General features: G+C 39.9%; 1 protein-coding gene across 2 annotated transcripts in view; it reads left to right on the forward strand.

Moving 5' to 3' along the window:
- Positions 1 to 17,156, forward strand: part of SLC17A8 (solute carrier family 17 member 8) — a 54,329-nt gene that overhangs the window by 30,746 nt on the left and 6,427 nt on the right. For both annotated transcript variants that reach the window (XM_047743402.1, XM_047743401.1), the window contains exons 3-10: positions 95 to 213; positions 2,027 to 2,141; positions 3,456 to 3,543; positions 7,673 to 7,759; positions 8,145 to 8,284; positions 8,410 to 8,559; positions 9,504 to 9,636; positions 15,056 to 15,166. In XM_047743402.1, coding sequence (XP_047599358.1) covers positions 95 to 213; positions 2,027 to 2,141; positions 3,456 to 3,543; positions 7,673 to 7,759; positions 8,145 to 8,284; positions 8,410 to 8,559; positions 9,504 to 9,636; positions 15,056 to 15,166 — 943 coding nt within the window. The remainder of the gene's footprint in view (positions 1 to 94; positions 214 to 2,026; positions 2,142 to 3,455; positions 3,544 to 7,672; positions 7,760 to 8,144; positions 8,285 to 8,409; positions 8,560 to 9,503; positions 9,637 to 15,055; positions 15,167 to 17,156) is intronic.

The following is a 17,156-nucleotide window of genomic DNA, read 5'->3' on the forward strand; positions in this document are numbered from 1 at the left end:
AAGGACCTGGTGGGTTGTTATGTAGGATCATTGGTGAAAAATGGTTGTCAAGTGTTTTCTTACAAACACAACCTTATCTGATTTCTCATTTCAGACAGCACAATTTAACTGGGATCCAGAGACAGTGGGCCTTATCCATGGATCTTTCTTCTGGGGTTATATTGTGACACAAATTCCAGGTGGTTTCATTTCAAATAAGTTTGCTGCTAACAGGTAAGGCAAACTGAAATAACACGAATGAGGTACACATCATAACATGATTTTGTGTTTTTATAAAATCTGCCTAGTTTGCTCTCAATTTAGAGATGCAGAAGGAAAGACAGGAGCCATTCCAACAGATGTGACTCACAGATATTGATGTGATTCTGTTCTGAAGCGTCTCTTGTTATTTACTTTTTTGTCTAACTTAATTTATCTTGCAACTCTTTTAGTGATTATGTAGTAAAAAGAGCAGTTGAATCTGAATCAGAAGAAATGTTCCTTGACACTAAATAACTCAACTTGGTGACCTCTAGAGTCACTCTTTTTTTTTTTTTTTTTTTTTTTTTGCTTTTCTGGGTCTTTTTCCTCATCTGTGAAATAAAGTATGGTTTAGATTGTGTTTGAGTTTCCTTTGACAATGACATTCTGTGATCCTATGTACTATATTAAAATAGTTCAGTACCATATAGATTTTGTCATATGAGTAGTAGGGGCTTGCTGCTAGGTTGCAAGATGTCTTTAATGACCTTGAAATTCTATCATAGGTGTTTGAGCAATTAAAACTACCCAAGACAGAATGAGCTGCCTCAAGGAGCAGTAGAGTTCTCTGTCACTACAGGCATTCAAGCCAAAGAAGACAGCCTCTTGGAGAATACATAGGGTGTATATGTAGCTGCACAGGGGTTTACTAAATGTCTCAAGTTTCCTTCCAATTGTATGTCCTGTGTCACAGTACATGTATGGATTTCATGAACCATACGTTTTATAAAGCAGTTTCTCAAACTCTAAAACATAACTCATTAGATGGTAATGAAATCAACACGTGATTTACCAATGAGCATTTTCTAAAAAAGGACAGAAAAATAGAAAAGAGGAAAAGCAAATAGAATAAAATAGAATAGAAAATATCTTAATTCATTGCACACTTAAGTATTGGCTTGAAATTTGTTTTGGTTACATTTGTGAGTATGATTATGTTTTGAGTTGCAATATAAAATATATTTTGTTTTATGGGTTAAGGTAAAAAAAGAAAGTCAATACCATAAGATCTAAATATGTACAAGCATGACTTTATTTACTTACATTCTGGTCTAATTTGTGTCCTTCATTTATTATCACTTATCTATTGTATTCTTTTCAAAAAGTGATAAAATACTGGCTCATATGATCTCAGGGGTTACTGCTTATACTTCTGCCATAAAAGGAAATCACGCATATTTCTAACATGTTAAAAGGGCTGAAGCATCATTAATGTGTGAGAAAAGAAGAAAATGCTGCTTGCTCTCTTTTCCCAGGATACTCTGGCCCAGGCAGGGAGAAGGCATGGGGGACTGGGCAGCAGGCTGGGGGCTCAGAAAGGTACACAGCCCGTTTTGTGCTTGGCTTGTCCCAGGATACAGACTGCTTTCTGATAGTATGGCCTTTTGGTAAAGTGACAATAAAATTGTGAAGCAGGAGACACAATCCAAATGTGTCAATGTCATGTGGTAATAGAACGAATCAGTTTGGTAGAAGCAAGCAGAATGGTGCATCTCCAGCAAGCTCACCTCATGTTGGTCAATCTCCAGCTTTAGGACCTCATTTAGGAAGGATATTCCCATATTGCCAACAACCTGCCTGTAAAGGGTCCAGGGATGAGCTCAGGATTCATAGCTGCCCAACAGTCTAGCTTGGGATACACCAGATCCTAACACAATAACTATTTCTCTTTTTATTAATTTCCATGGTGATTTTCCATGAATGGTGAGGTTCATTCCTGATGTCTGACTGAAGCACCATATCCACAAGTGTGCCTGCCCCCTAACACAGTGTTTTGGTCCCTCAGGGTCTTTGGAGCTGCCATCTTCTTAACATCAACCTTGAACATGTTCATCCCTTCGGCGGCCAGAGTGCATTATGGCTGTGTCATGTGTGTCAGAATCTTGCAAGGTCTAGTGGAGGTAGGAGATTCTTTCCTTAATGGTTTTTGCTGCTGCTAGTTAAAGTATGGCCCTTTAGATAATTCAGCTTCTAAAGAAGACTGTTTTACTGAGTTTTCTGGTCTTCTACCTTGTCCTGCTATTTCCACTCTTCAGTTTTAACTACTGTCACGAATGCTTTAATTAGAATGCCTGTGTGATTACAAACGTATACACAATAAAGGACCGTTTCATAGAGTGCAGAATTTCACATGAGGAGACAGGAATGATCTTAGAGGCAATCTAATCCAACCCCTGTCATTTAATGAATGATGAAACTGAAGCCCAAATATGATAGTTCACATAGCAGTGGCCCTTTCCACTAAAACAATTTAAATGGATTTATTAATAAATCTGTAAATTTCCAGGATGTAGTGTTACACAGAGATTTAACGCAGGGACCTGTTGAATCATTATATTGTACACCTAACCTAATATAACACTGTATATTAACTACACTGGAATTTAAAAAATTAATAAGAAAATAAAAATGTGAGTCTAGAAAAAAAATGTAAAAACCAGTACTTCCTCAAGAGTAGTACAAAAACAGATGGTGAGCTAAATCAGGCAATAGTTTCCTGAGCCCTGATTTAGAGCAGCGTTTCCCAAGCTCAGTCATTCACCTCTAACCTCCTTTGCTTCTGTCGTATCCATGTACAATTTGTACTATTATTTACCTACAGTTTTTCCCTAGATCAATCATTAAAACACACACACACACACACACACACACACACACACACACAAGAATCTTATCACAACCAACAATATCTTTGAAATCATGGGTTTCACACATCAGTTACATTGTTTCTTAAAGCCTATTAAAATATATATACACCAGTAATGGAAAAAAAATGTCATTTGTTGTAGCAACTCAAATCCAACTCTAGTTCCACTAGAGGGACATATACCAGACTTTGGAAAATAACTGATGGGTGGAAAGAACTTGCTATTAACAGCCATGAAGACTAGAATGTAGTCACTTCATGGCTCTTGGCCTCAGGTTCTGTATCTTGAGGGGATGGACCAGCTGATTGCAGAAATCTCTTTCTACACCAATATTCTATAATAATATGAAATATAAAGACTCCTTCCCCATTCCCCACCATCCTTGCATTGGAACTGATATTCAAATTGAAGCATCTGTGCTATGAGTTAAAATAGCTGACACAAGCTACTTGGTATTCATGATTTAGGTTTTATCTTGTAGCCTCTCTTAAAGAAGCAGGGTCCATGTTTCAAACACAAACAGAAACTGGAGTCAAATCAATAATCTATTTTCAACTGTTTTGCCAGGGTGTGACCTACCCAGCCTGCCATGGGATGTGGAGTAAGTGGGCACCACCTTTGGAGAGAAGCCGACTGGCTACAACCTCTTTTTGTGGTCAGTGTATTAGAATCTTAAGTTTTACTTAAGAATGCTTTGTCTTTAAGTGAAGACCCTACTATGTAGGATTTATTTTTTTTTTTTGCATAACAGAAGTCCAAAGGTGAGTGATTGCTGGTGCTGGTTTCACTGCTCAGTCATCCATCAGGGCCTGACCATGCTCTGATTTTCTATTCTGCTGTCCTCGAAGTGATAGCTCTTTACTCTCCCACTTGTTCCTCTGGTTCACAACAGGGTTGTTATAGCTCCAGGCATCAAGCCCACATTCCAGGCAGGAAGAAGTGGAAATGGTTGTCCTAGCCACATCTGTTCCTTTTATCAGCAAAGCATATGCTTTCCAGAAGCCCCTTATGAGGCTTCCACATATTTCCTTGGCCCTAATTGTGTCAGATTCTTTAGCAACTGCAGAAGCAGCTAAGAAACCAAGTGCTGTCCTTGCCAGCACCATAAGTAGAGAAAGGTCAGAAAGAAGGGGTTGGAAGTGGTTGTTGAATTAGCCAACAAATGATATTTGCTGAGGTCAAAAGCAGAAAAGAGAGAATCATTAAGCCTTTTGCTCCTCTTCTTTTTACAGAAAGAGAAGTTGAAACTAAAGTTTGAAGTTTCTTTTTATTGAATGGAAGTCAAGGTCCAAGGTCACACTGGACATGGAACAGGAGCTAGACTACCTGATTCTTTTTATTTTTAAAATTTTCTTTGTCTATTAGAGAGAGCAGGGGCAGAGGGAGAGGGAGACTCCCTGCTGAGCAGGGAGCCCCATGCGGGGCTCCATCTCAGGATCCTGGGATCATGACCTGAGCCGAAGGTGAACACTTAACCTACTGAGCCTCCCAGGCACCACTAAACCACCTGTTTCTTAATTCAGAACTTTCCTCACTACACACTACTATGTACATACTGTCATAGAGTTCTTTTAATTAATTTTAACCTTTACATTCCAGATGAAAATGGAGGCCATTCGTCTTACCTGAAAGCTTAAGTAATGAAGTGACTGTAAATTACTGGGTCACCAAACTTCACCTTGTTAATGTTGTCTTATTCCAAGTCATGTTTCTGGGACTGGCCCTCTATGGGTCTCTGGAATAATCAGTGTTTGAAGGGTCTCCTGGATACCAATCAATAACTTAACAAGGACAGTGGATGCTGACACCATCAGCACAGTTGTTAAATGTATTTTCCAATATTTTTTTTTATGGGGAAGGGGTTCAGGAAGATAAAAGTGCCTCAGGCCATGAAAGTCACAATGGGGATTGGGTAAAATTAGGATCAGAATTTAGCTCTGCCTAGTTGTTCAAGCTAGTGTGTCTTGACTAGGAAAAACCAACCTGTATTTCTTAGGGAAAGGGAGAAATAAAGCTTCTTTTTTTTTTTTTTAAAGATTTTATTTATTTATTTGACAGAGAGAGATCACAGTAGACAGAGGCAGGCAGAGAGAGAGAGAGAGAGGGAAGCAGGCTCCCTGCTGAGCAGAGAGCCCGATGTGGGACTCGATCCCAGGACCCTGGGATCATGACCTGAGCCGAAGGCAGTGACTTTAACCCACTGAGCCACCCAGGTGCCCAGAAATAAAGCTTCTTAATTTCTGTGAATATTTTCATTTATTTCTCTCTTGCTCTTTCTCTTTACCTCCTTGAATAATAATAATTATTATTGTTATTATAATATAGATTATTATTATTATATAGAATCCCTGGGACTTTGTTGTGAAGTATTCACCAATGTGCCCAAATTATGCCTAGCTTGGAACTGTATGCACAGTTGAGATGTCTTTGCATCTTTAGCCTCTCTTGTCCTTAGAAACCATTTCTGTCCTCTTGTTTGTAGTTAAGATCATCTCCACTTCCACTACTGACCTGTGCCAACTCTAGAAGAATATAAGATTCTGACCTTATGAATTGTCAGGTCCTTGATCTTATTTTCTTTGGATGGTTTATTTATAAGGCTTTTCATTTTGATTCACCAGCAAAGCAAGAATGACTAGCTGCCACACCCCACTCTTAGCATCTTTATAACCCTTCAAGGGCTGGTTTAAGAAATGTTTGACTCTCAAGGAAGGTTACCTGATCAAAGTCATAAGCTTTATTACTTTTCCCAGCTAAGGTGTGGTCTTGGTTTGAAAGAACAGCCAAGTGTCATTAGAAGGAAACCCAAATTTGGGGTTAATCCCTTCTTACACAAAAAATATTGGAGTTGGCAGGTACTTTAGGAAATATCTAGTCGAGTTTTCACAGCTAGTGAGGACAGAAGTGGGGACCTGCCCACTCCTAATGGCTACTCCCTCACTCCCACGCCATTCAACAATCGTTGGAGGGCTCCTCTGTCCTCCACTGTCTGCCAACGGAGGGATCAAGGTGCTGTGAGCATCCCCCAGGGCTGTCTGGATGGCATGCCCCATTGAGGTATGCTCAGGGGCTGTGAGTGTGACAGATTATAGTCAGCCATGTCTCGAAGGATGAGGAAGAGTTTTCTACTAGACAGAGATGGACAATTTCAAGTGTAAAATTTCCCCTATGAGAGAATGCTTCCTACTATGAAGAATTAATGGGAGTTTTGGAGTGGAGGAGGCAGGACCAAATTATTAAGTAGTTACAGATAAAGGCTCTGGATTCCTACAGACCTAGTTCCTGTCACCCACACCTGTGTGACCTCAGGAAATTTATCTGCCCTTCTCCCACCTTGGTTTCCTCTATAAATGAGGATGATATTAGTACCAACACCAAGAGTTTGAAAGAAGGGTTAAGTAGAATCATGGCTTTGGAATCCTCAACATAGTAGTGGACACACAAAAAGCACCCAATGCCTCTTAGGTGGTGGAGTTATCCCTGGACCCTCACTGTCCTGGGCATTTCCCTACCCCTTACTTATAGCAACTTTGGTCCAGGGAAGACCACCTTCCCCACACCCACAGCAGAGTCAGGCCTGCAGATCTTTCTAAGCAATGTGCCTTGGAATACTTGTCTTACTGGTTTGTGGAAGTCTGAGCCAAAAAAAAAAAAAAATGCATTGTCATTCTGTACATCACAGTCACTTGATAGTTGGGGTTTGTGTGGCACGGATTACAGCTTACAAAACATCTTCACACACATAGTTTATTTAATTCTCAAACATCTCTGTGAGATAGAGATGTCTTTCCCATCTTCTACCTGAGAATAATGATTCTGAGAGACTGAGAGACTCCCTCAGGTGTCATAATGTCCGGCTTTAGGATTCCAGGTTGGGGCTTTCATGGCCAGTCAGGCCCAGCTTGGAAAGATGGGATTTCATCTCTTTCTGTGGAAGATCCCCAAACTCCCATTTCCTGAAGGTCTCCTAGGCATTGAAACAGAATTTCCTGTTGCTACTCACTTTCTGAGCAAGAATTTTTTTCATTCACATCCCAGAGGGAATTTGAGGGAGTAATTTTTTTGATTCAGTTAATACTGATCGGGAGCTTTTAGGGCTCATGTCTCTATAGCAGATTATCATGGATCTGTAGGGGATGGTGGAGCCTTTGGGATCTTGTCTAGACAAGATAAATAACCACATATATGTAAGTATTTATAAGGTTAATTGTTTTTACAAAGAAATAGACTTTAAAATGGGCCTATTCCAGAGGTAGGTGGAGAGAGCAGCCTTCCTGTTCATTCTGCCATCCTGGAATAGAATTGTTTCCTGATTTTTAAAAAGAAATCAAGACTCTAAAAGGTATGATTTTTTACTAGTTTGAAGTCCTCGTTTAAAGACAGTGGTGATAATTCTCCTCAACTGTGAGCTCTGGAAGGCAGGTTCGTTTGTTCCTTTGTTTGCTATCTTCACCCCTAATATTGTACCTGGTTGAATTTTTCAAATTTCTCGTAGATTTTTCCCCCATCTTTTTGTCCTATTTTTTCATGTGATTTGAAACTGCTGTTGCTGAGTAATCTTTGTCTTGTCCTTCCATGGTACTGGAGAAAGTTAAAGGGCATCCAGTGACCTTTCTCTCCCAGAAGCCCTATTTTAAGTCACATGGAGAGTTTGGCCCTCTGCACGGAGGCATTCTGGCTCTTGCTCAGGTGGATTCATCTTCCTTTCCACAAGAGGAACTCTAGATGGGCTAAAGGGACCCACATAGCAGTTGTCAAGTGTCCTCCATGTTTTCTTATTCTAGGTTCCTATGCAGGGGCAGTGATTGCCATGCCTCTGGCTGGGGTGTTGGTTCAGTACATTGGATGGGCCTCTGTCTTTTATATTTATGGTGAGTAATTTGACTTCATGAGTTCCCATGGATGACTCATAGAGATGGTATTTTACTGTATCATGGGGTTGGCTAAGAATTTACTATAGGAAGATAGAGATGATTAAAACAAGCTTATCATATAAATGGAATACTTGTCTGCTTAGGATTCTTTTAATGCTTATATCAAAGTTGGGTTTATTAATGAGAACAATATCATCTTTCTTTAAATACCAGTTAACAACAACAATGGGCAGCAGCAACAGTAGCATCAGCAGTAGGGAAAGCAACAACATACTTTTTTCTAGACGAACATCATGCTATCTGGGGATATTATGACAATTGGAATATTTAGAGATGGAGGACAATGAAACCACATGATTAAACATTTTGTTTTTTACTGCAGGAATGTTTGGGATTATTTGGTACACATTTTGGCTATTGCAGGCCTATGAGTGTCCAGCTGCTCACCCAACCATATCCAGTGAGGAGAGGACCTACATAGAGACAAGTATAGGAGAAGGAGCCAACGTGGTTAGCCTCAGTGTAAGTACAGAGGGAAAGATGAAGACTGGTCTCTTTTCTACTTCTCTTAGTGATTATGTTGTCCTCTTAAAAAAATAATATGTCAATATAACCACTAAAAATCTCATGGTGTTTTTACTCTCTAGAAATTTAACACCCCATGGAAAAGATTTTTCACATCATTGCCTGTTTATGCAATCATTGTGGCAAATTTTTGCAGAAGCTGGACTTTTTATTTGCTGTTAATAAGTCAGCCTGCTTACTTCGAAGAGGTCTTTGGATTTGCAATAAGTAAGGTAAACACAGAGATGCTTCAAATGTTCTTGAACTTTAAATCCCTTGCTCCGACTGAGAAAATCTTTGCATGACAAAATAATTAAATTACTGATCAGCATTCATAACAGTTCTATGACACCTAATACCCTAGAGGTCAGACAAGTTCTACGTTTTGGGCACGGTATATATAGCTATTAATTTCTTCTTCATAAGGATCAGAGCTATATTAAACTGCTTTTAAAGACTTATGTTCTATTCGATTTCAAAGTGGTTTTGAAGCTAAATTCAAGAACTGCATATTAGGTAAGGATAAAAAGATTTGAAGGTAAGATGTTTTTGTGGGTTTTTTCCCCCAAGTTACTCAATGAGTAGCAGACTACTCCTCTCTCTGTAATGGCAGTTATAGCAATAACAACCATTGCCTTGTATGGTTTACAAAGAACCTCTTTCAGTGTCCCCAGCCACTGTCATTAGGTTGTCTGTGTTTCAGGAAGGAAGGGTAGATGGTAAAACATAAACCATCATCATGAAAGACGCAACCTCCTTTGTACAAGGAGGAGAACAGTAGCCTAGGAGAGGTCGTTGTGTGTGTAGCTCCAGGTACTGTCTGAAATGACCTTGGAGGAGCTAGCATAGTCAAGTCATAGTGGCTCCCATCAGTGAGCACTCACTCCGCCACAAGTGTTTGACTAGCATGTGGGGGCACTATGGGAGGTTCTGGGGCCTCTGTGATGAATATGAGTCTTGTCTGTCCTCAAAGAGCTTCCGATCGGGTCGGAGACACAGGTCTGTACTTAAAATCATTCACTCATTCATTATTTATTACAAAATTCAGGCCCATCTGGGTCCCAGGTAATTAGATAATTAAACTCGGTTGGGGCAGGAGTGGAGGGGACCCAGAGAATTGGGGAAGTGCAACTCTCCATAGCAGCTAAAAATAGCTCATTTCTTCTTTTTATTCCAGGTGGGTCTCCTGTCAGCAGTTCCCCACATGGTTATGACCATCATTGTGCCTATTGGAGGACAATTAGCTGATTATTTGAGAAGCAGGAAAATTTTGACCACAACGGCTGTCAGAAAAATCATGAACTGTGGAGGTACTATGGACTTCATGGGTGGCTTCAGCAGCCTTTACAGAATGAGATGAAACTGAGGCACAGAGCATATCCTGGAAGTTATATCTACCCATTAAAAAGGATCTTGGGGCGCCTGGGGTGGCTCATTTGGTTGGGAAGCCAACTCTTGATTTCAGCTCAGGTCATGATCTCAGGGTTGTGAGATCAAGCCCTGTGTTGGGATCCATGTCGGTGGAGAGTCTGGTTCTCTCCCTCTCTCTCAAATAAATAAATCTTAAAAAAAAAAAAAGAAAAAGAAAAGAAAAGAAAGAAAGAAAGGAAGGAACAAAGGATCTTAAAGTCTCCTAAGTTCATTATCTGGCAGATACTTGAGTGCCTATAATGTCCCTGCCAATTGGTCCTCCAGCCCGTGCTTGTGCAGCCTGAGATAGGACAACTTAGCTGGTAAATCAGTACACACCTCCAACTGTAGAAATGCTTCTTTTGTCTACTCTTAAGCCAAAGTGAACTGATTTCCTGTGACATACCTTTATCATTTGTCCTTCCCATACATCCTCCCAAATACATAATCCTTTGCTTATGTAGTTTATTCCCTTATCTCTTTCCTTTCTACACATATAGCTTTTGGCAAGAAACACAAGAAAAATATTTTATCCGAATAGTCTTCTTTCCTCTCAGCTTATGCTTGTGTATGCGGTACACACACACACACACACACACACACACACACACACACACACATCCTCTTTTCTGTATTTATTTCCCGCTTTATGTTTTGATTTGGCAAAGACAAGGAAACAGGGTGATTTTCCAAAAGAGGTAGGTAAAAGTAATCGTGAACCCCTGCCATGTTTATGACTGCTTACCTTTTTTAAACCTTCCACTTTTTCCTTATCTCTTTTTGTTTTTGTGTTTTAAATTAGCATTTATTGGATGCTTTTTGTGTGAGACACTAAATGACATCTTCTATACACATTATCTTATTTAATCCTTATAACCATGCTGTGGTTTACAGTGAGGAAACTGGAGTAAAGAAGAGTGACTTGCTCAAGTGGCAGATGTTGTGCAAGATCCCAGGTCTGTCTGAGCTCATTGCCAATGTCCCAGTCACTGCTGCTACTCCTCCTAGGGACTGGTGGGGGTTAGGGTGGATAGACAGGAAGTAGAGAACAGCGCCATCTATGGGTGAAAAGTTACAAGAGCTACTACATTGGAATGGAGGGAATGTGGACAGTCACTCTAGATTAAATGGGTCAGGGCCGTTTAGAAATGAAGAGTACATAGAGATTGCACAAGGGCAGACATAATCTGGTCCCACAGTATTTCAGGTATAAAGTCTGACCAGGGAGTTTGGGAATAATGTGTTGGCATCAGGTGTCCATTGATGTGACCTTTTTTACAGAAGACTGAAGGTTGGCAGGTGTGGACCTGCTCTCCGGCAGGTGAGAGGTGAAGCTCTGGGGCACTACATTTATGGTAGCTAAGGTAAACAGATTGATCCCCCCCCCCCGAAATGTTCACGTTCTAATTCCCAGAATGTGTGCTTATGTTTCCCTACATGACAAAAGGAACTTTGCAGATGTGATCAAATTAAGGATTCTTGAGATGGGGAGATAATCTTGGATTATCTTGGTGGACCCAATTTAATCACTAGGTTCTTTCTAATTTTACCCCAGTCACTTCAGCCATTGTTCTGCCATAATCGACAGTGTCAGTGTTGGGTGGTGGTGGTGGTGGTGAGAATTATCAAAGATTTTAAAGAGCTAATGAAGTGACTTGAAAATAAACTTTTTTTTTGTTCCAGAAACTAGAATGCAAACATAGAATCTCCCTAGCTTCTCTCCCATCTTTAACAAACAAACAAAACAGCAACAATAAAAGCCAACCCAAATCTCCTCACATGTCTTTTCATGTCATTTTATATTTTGAAATAGCAGACCAGTGAGTTCTACATTGTATGTTTTAAAAGATGGTTGTCTTCTTTTGCTTATATGCAAAGATGCTAGACTAGAGATAAATACATGAAGAGAGAGCTTTGTGCCATCACTGAGGAAGCCAGATCAATTTAGACATAAGGAAGCATTTGCATGATCTTCTAGAGAGTTTAGTTGGTTTCATGTTCTCAAAGAGGAAATACAGAGGACATTTCTCATCCTCTATCACACATTTCCTAGAGTCTGTCACCTTTTTTTCTTTTCATAGACAAGGGATGTTTGCTGCTAGAATCACTTAAAGCAAACAGATCACCTAAGACATGAAGCTCTGCTCTACTTCATTCTCAATCAGGGCACATTTCCATGATCCTCAAAAACAGATGTCAAATCCTTGTACTTCCCTCTATAGTACATGTAAAGCGTGACTGAGGTAAAAAATTCTAGTCTGGCTGAATTGGTTGCCTGTGTGAACTTTTAGATTGTTTAATATGAAATGAACATTTTTCTCTGACCTTTAAATCCTAATTCTGTTTCTCTTGTCAGCTCTGATAGGTTCACTTTCAAGGTCTCTTTTTCACTTCTGAAGTTCAAGTTTTAACCTCAAGCTCCTGAAATATATAGTCCTATCTATAACATTTTTTTCACTAGGAACATTTAAGTTCATAAATTATTTTTTTCCTCTTTTTGGAAATCTACTAACTATTTGGCAAAGATCATTTTTCTTCCCTTATAGATGAGCCAATGTTTCATTCATAAGTTTTATTCTTCACAAAATGTCTCCATTCTAATTGTTTGGAGGAATTAATTTTTTGGTACAACTTTTGTCTAGAGTGTTAAAATTAAAGAAGTTTCAGCCAGATGCCTTCTTATTTAAGACAAGGCACTTCTAGGGGCGCCTGGGTGGCTCAGTGGGTTAAGCCGCTGCCTTTGGCTCAGGTCATGATCTCAGGGTCCTGGGATCGAGCCCCACATCGGGCTCTCTGCTCAGCAGGGAGTCTGCTTCCCTCTCTCTCTCTGCCTGCCTCTCTGCCTACTTGTGATCTCTCTCTGTCAAATAAATAAGTAAAATCTTTAAAAAAAAAAAGACAAGGCACTTCTAAAGCACGTATAGTTAGTGTATAAAACACTAGCAATTGTCCCTTATATTTAATTTAAAACATTGAAACAAAATTGATAACAAGTAACAGTGGTATAAACCCCACACTTGAGAAACACAGCTGTTTCCATTTCATGTGAGTCTTTTTTAAAGATATTATTTGTTTGTTTGTTTATTGGGTGTGAAAGCAGGGGGAAAGGCAGAGGCAGGAGAGATAGAATCTTTTTTAAAACAATTTTTAAAAATTTTTATTAACATATAATGTATTATTAGCCCCAGGGGTACAGGTCTGTGAATCATCAGGTTTACACACTTCACAGCACTCACCATAGCACATACCTTCCCCAATGTCCATAACACAACCACCGCCCCCGCCCCCCGAACAAACCTCATTTTGTTTTGTGAGATTAAGAGAGGAGAGACAGAATCTCAGGAATCTTAGACGCCCAGCATGGAGCCCAATGACCGTGAGATCATGACTTGAGCTGAAATCATGAGCCAGAAGGTTAATTGACTGAGCCACCCAGGAGCTCCATCATCTGATTCTTTTTAAGTGACCATCTAAAACAATTATTGATGCTTACCTTGTTTCTTTGATAGTTTTAAGAAAATGAACTCAGAAGGTAAGCAATTTACCAAGGTCTACAAAAAGCATTTTGGCTTGTATTTCAACCTAACTGTCTTGACTCTGGGTCCCATTTTTTCCCCCTTTGCATTAATTTGTTAAATATTACTTACTGAGTGATACTATATGCTAACCAGGCTCTGTATTATACATGTGGTATCTTTGTGGGGGAGGCAGAAACACAAATGAAAAATTACAAAGCAATTACGAAAAGTTCTGTAAAATTAGTAAGAAGAAAGAGATGTCAGCTTCACTGGTGGGGGCGGGGGAAGGGCAGGGTTGCCAGGGAAACTTCCTAGAAGAGGCAATGTTTGAATTGGACTTTAAAGGATATTAAGTTTTCTCCAGAAAAAGAGAAGTAAGTGGTAGGAGAAGAGTATCCTGGGCAAAGGAAGAGCCTGTGAAAATACAATTGGGGCATGTAACAAATTTTGTGAGTAGGAAATGGCTCATGGATCTGCTTCACTACAAGGAGGGTTTTATATGATCTAGGGTCAGAGAGGTGAGGGCTGGCAGATGGAACAGCAGGAGAGGCTTATTATATGCACTATAGTGGTAATATGGAACTCTTGATGAAAGTTTTAAGCAAAGGGTTGATGGTCTAGCTTTGTGGTTTAGAGAGAGATGCCTTATTTACCCAATTTCATTTAATCTTCCAGCATCCTATAAGTTGTATTATTAGCACCTTTTTGGGGATGAGGCATCTAAGGAATGGAGTGACTTGTCCAGGGTCACATAATTTGTGATTTGTTGTGGAAACTGAGCCCAGGCTTGTCTGACTCTAAAGTATGGGTTCTAAGCACAGGTGGACAGATGAATTTAGGGAGGAAGAGAGAACATGGTGGAGGTGAAATGGTGGTGGTGTTCTTTGTTTAGAAGTAAAGAATAGGGGAACAGAGATTTGATGTGAGTATGTGGTCTTTGAGGTGACTACAGAACAGTCAGGTGATGTCTGGAATCAGCAGACAGTCTCCAGAATGAAGCATCATTATCTTTTACCTCCCAGGACACTTCATATACCTGAAAATGGCACTTACATCATCTTTCTGTCTGCTGTTGACTGAACTCGGGTGTGTGTATGTGCGTGTGTTTTGTGAGAAGAAACATCTTCATGATTTCCTCATCCTTTTTTATTGTACTGGATTCACTTATTTAGAATGAAAGGAACAGAAAGTACTTTTGTCCTGCTGTATTTCTGTGCAAATATCTCAAAGCTTTTATGCAGCAGTCTGAGAGCTTAACAAACTTCTGAAAAGGGAAGAATTTTGCCTTGTGCTTTATAAGAAGTGAGGTGCTGGGTTTGTTTGTTTGTTTGTTTGTTTTTTCAGATATTCACTACAGCTTTCTGGTCATTTCTGGCAATATATATTAGAGTGTTGTCATTTTATTTTTCTGTGAGTGGCCATAACTTATATAATCAAAGGGGGATCACGGACAGTATATAAGAGAGTTTTAGTATCTAGAAATGGCAGGGGCAACTACCCATGAGGCAACTGATAATAAATATTGCCCATCCCAGGGGCATCACTGGAACATGCTGGAAACATTCAGTATTCATAGTGCACCAGGGTGTAGGTTACAAGGCTCACAGAACACCTGGGTAATGTTAGCATAGTCATGTAATCATGAAGCACCAGGTAATATTGCTAGCAATGGGCTGGAATGTAGATACTAAAAACTTAGGTCTGTGGAAATAGGAATAGATTCTTATTTGATAAATACATGAACTGAGCTGACTGACATGGAAACAATATGTTTTTTTCTCCCTGCTGTTTCCATTTGCAGGTTTCGGCATGGAGGCAACCTTGCTCCTGGTGGTTGGCTTTTCCCACACCAAAGGGGTGGCCATCTCCTTTCTGGTGCTTGCTGTAGGATTTAGCGGCTTTGCTATTTCAGGTGAGGTGTCCTTTCATTTTCCAAATCTTTTCTACAGATTCAGTAAGTCTTGGGAGGAAGGAAGAGAAAAGGAATATTCTATCACTTTCCTTTAGTAGCCAAGCCATTCTCAGGGAACAGGCTCTGGGCTAGAGAGTTTCATCATGTGGGAATGATAACCCCCCTGAGCCATGGGCAGAGGCACAAGCACATGCCCCAGATGAAGTGGTCCCTTCATACTTCAAGACCAGGTCACCCCTTCTCATAGAAGCTCTTGTAAAATTTTCGATCTTCATCTCTAACTAGAGAATGGCTAATATTAGCTCAAAAGTCACGTTATATAGTCATTTGACATCATGTTATAAAATCCAAACGTTTTTTTGTTTTTTTTTTTTAGAGTGGAAAACGTCTTTAGATTTTGTCTTCTCCATGGCTTTCGGTTTCTAAAGAAGGAAATGCAGGTCTAGAGAGGGGAAGTGACTTTCCTAACAGGCGAGAGCAAGTACTAAGAATAATAATGATGCTAGTGAGAGCTAACCTTGACCAAGCGCAGACTCTGTTCCTGGGACTGTTCAAAGCCCTCTGTGAAATTCTCACGCTACCCAAGGTGGCCTGAATCTGTCTCCACATTTCACAGGAGTGAAGACCAGTCTACTTAGGGTGTGTGAGAGGCCAGGGCACTGTTATATCATGTCTTTGGGCTTCAGAAGCTCCCTAGGCACAACTGGACGAAAGAGTAAAATTCAGTTGTTCTCCTACTTTAAACCAGACTGTCACCCTGGCAGTGATCACCTACTGGACACTTTAAACAGATGATGTGTATGTCACAACACTTTGAAGCAAGTAGGTAACATCACTAGTTTACTGAGGAGGTACCTAAAACTCAGAAAAATCAGATCTTTTTCTATTGTCATATAGTTGGTAGCAAAGGAAGAAGTAAAGTGTAGTTCTGTCTGGCTCCAAGCCTGTGCTCTTTCTGCTGTTCTAGGCTGCCTGAAAGATCAGAGTAAGAATATCCCAGAACAGAAAAATATGGAACCTCTGATAGTTTTTTAAACCATCGTAAAATAAAGCCTTGATCTTTTCAAAGTAAATAGAGCTGTTGGACAGTGAAATTGGAGGCAGGGGGGGTCTATTTTAAAAGTAACATGCAGCTAGGAAATTGGGTTTGGAGGTGCATAGACCTGATTTTGAGGCCTCTCTTTACTATTTGCTATTTATAAAAGAAAAAATGCTAAGTTATTTTATAAAAGAAAAAATGCTAAGTTATTTAAATTCTCAAGCCCTGGTTTCCTCACCTAGAAATTGGAGAGGTATAATGGCAACCTCACAGGGGTTGTTGGGAGATGGCCATGAACTTGAGATAATTCATGCTTTCACTTACATTTCCTATGAGCCAGGTGCTGTTCGCAGCAGGAGGGAGAGTATAGCAGAAAAAAAAATCATATGGCATCCTCATAAAGTTTACATTCTGGTAGAAATAAAGCATTTGAAACCCTTAGTCCAGTGCCAGATACACAACAAAATTAACAAGTATTTACTATTGTGAATTGTGTTGTTGAGTCATTATTCATTCACTTTAGCCCAGGACTTCTCAAATTTTGATGTACATACAAACCACCCCTGGATCTTGCCAAATGCAGATTCTGATTCAGCCCAAGATTCAGCATTTCCAACAAGCTCCCCAGCACTGCTGATGCTGCTGATCTATGGTCTATACTTTGAGTAGCAAAGATAAAGCCATCATGACCTGTTTCCAGTAGATGTGGAACACCTTTCTCTGATAGCCCTGTGATGCAAAAGGGATTCATATCCTGTGTCCAGAGATAATAAAATATTTAGGCTCACATTGTTCCTGGATTGGCAATTACACCATGATTGGAAGGAGACAAATCTAATATACCAAAAAACAGCACCTGCCTTCTTTCTTTTCCTTTCTTTCTTTCTTTCTTTCTTTCTTTCTTTCTTTCTTTCTGACAACCCAGTGAGAAGGATATTGCTATATCCATTT

This window comes from Lutra lutra, chromosome 8 (assembly GCF_902655055.1).
Source record: "Lutra lutra chromosome 8, mLutLut1.2, whole genome shotgun sequence".
NCBI classification, from domain to species: Eukaryota; Metazoa; Chordata; class Mammalia; order Carnivora; family Mustelidae; genus Lutra; species Lutra lutra.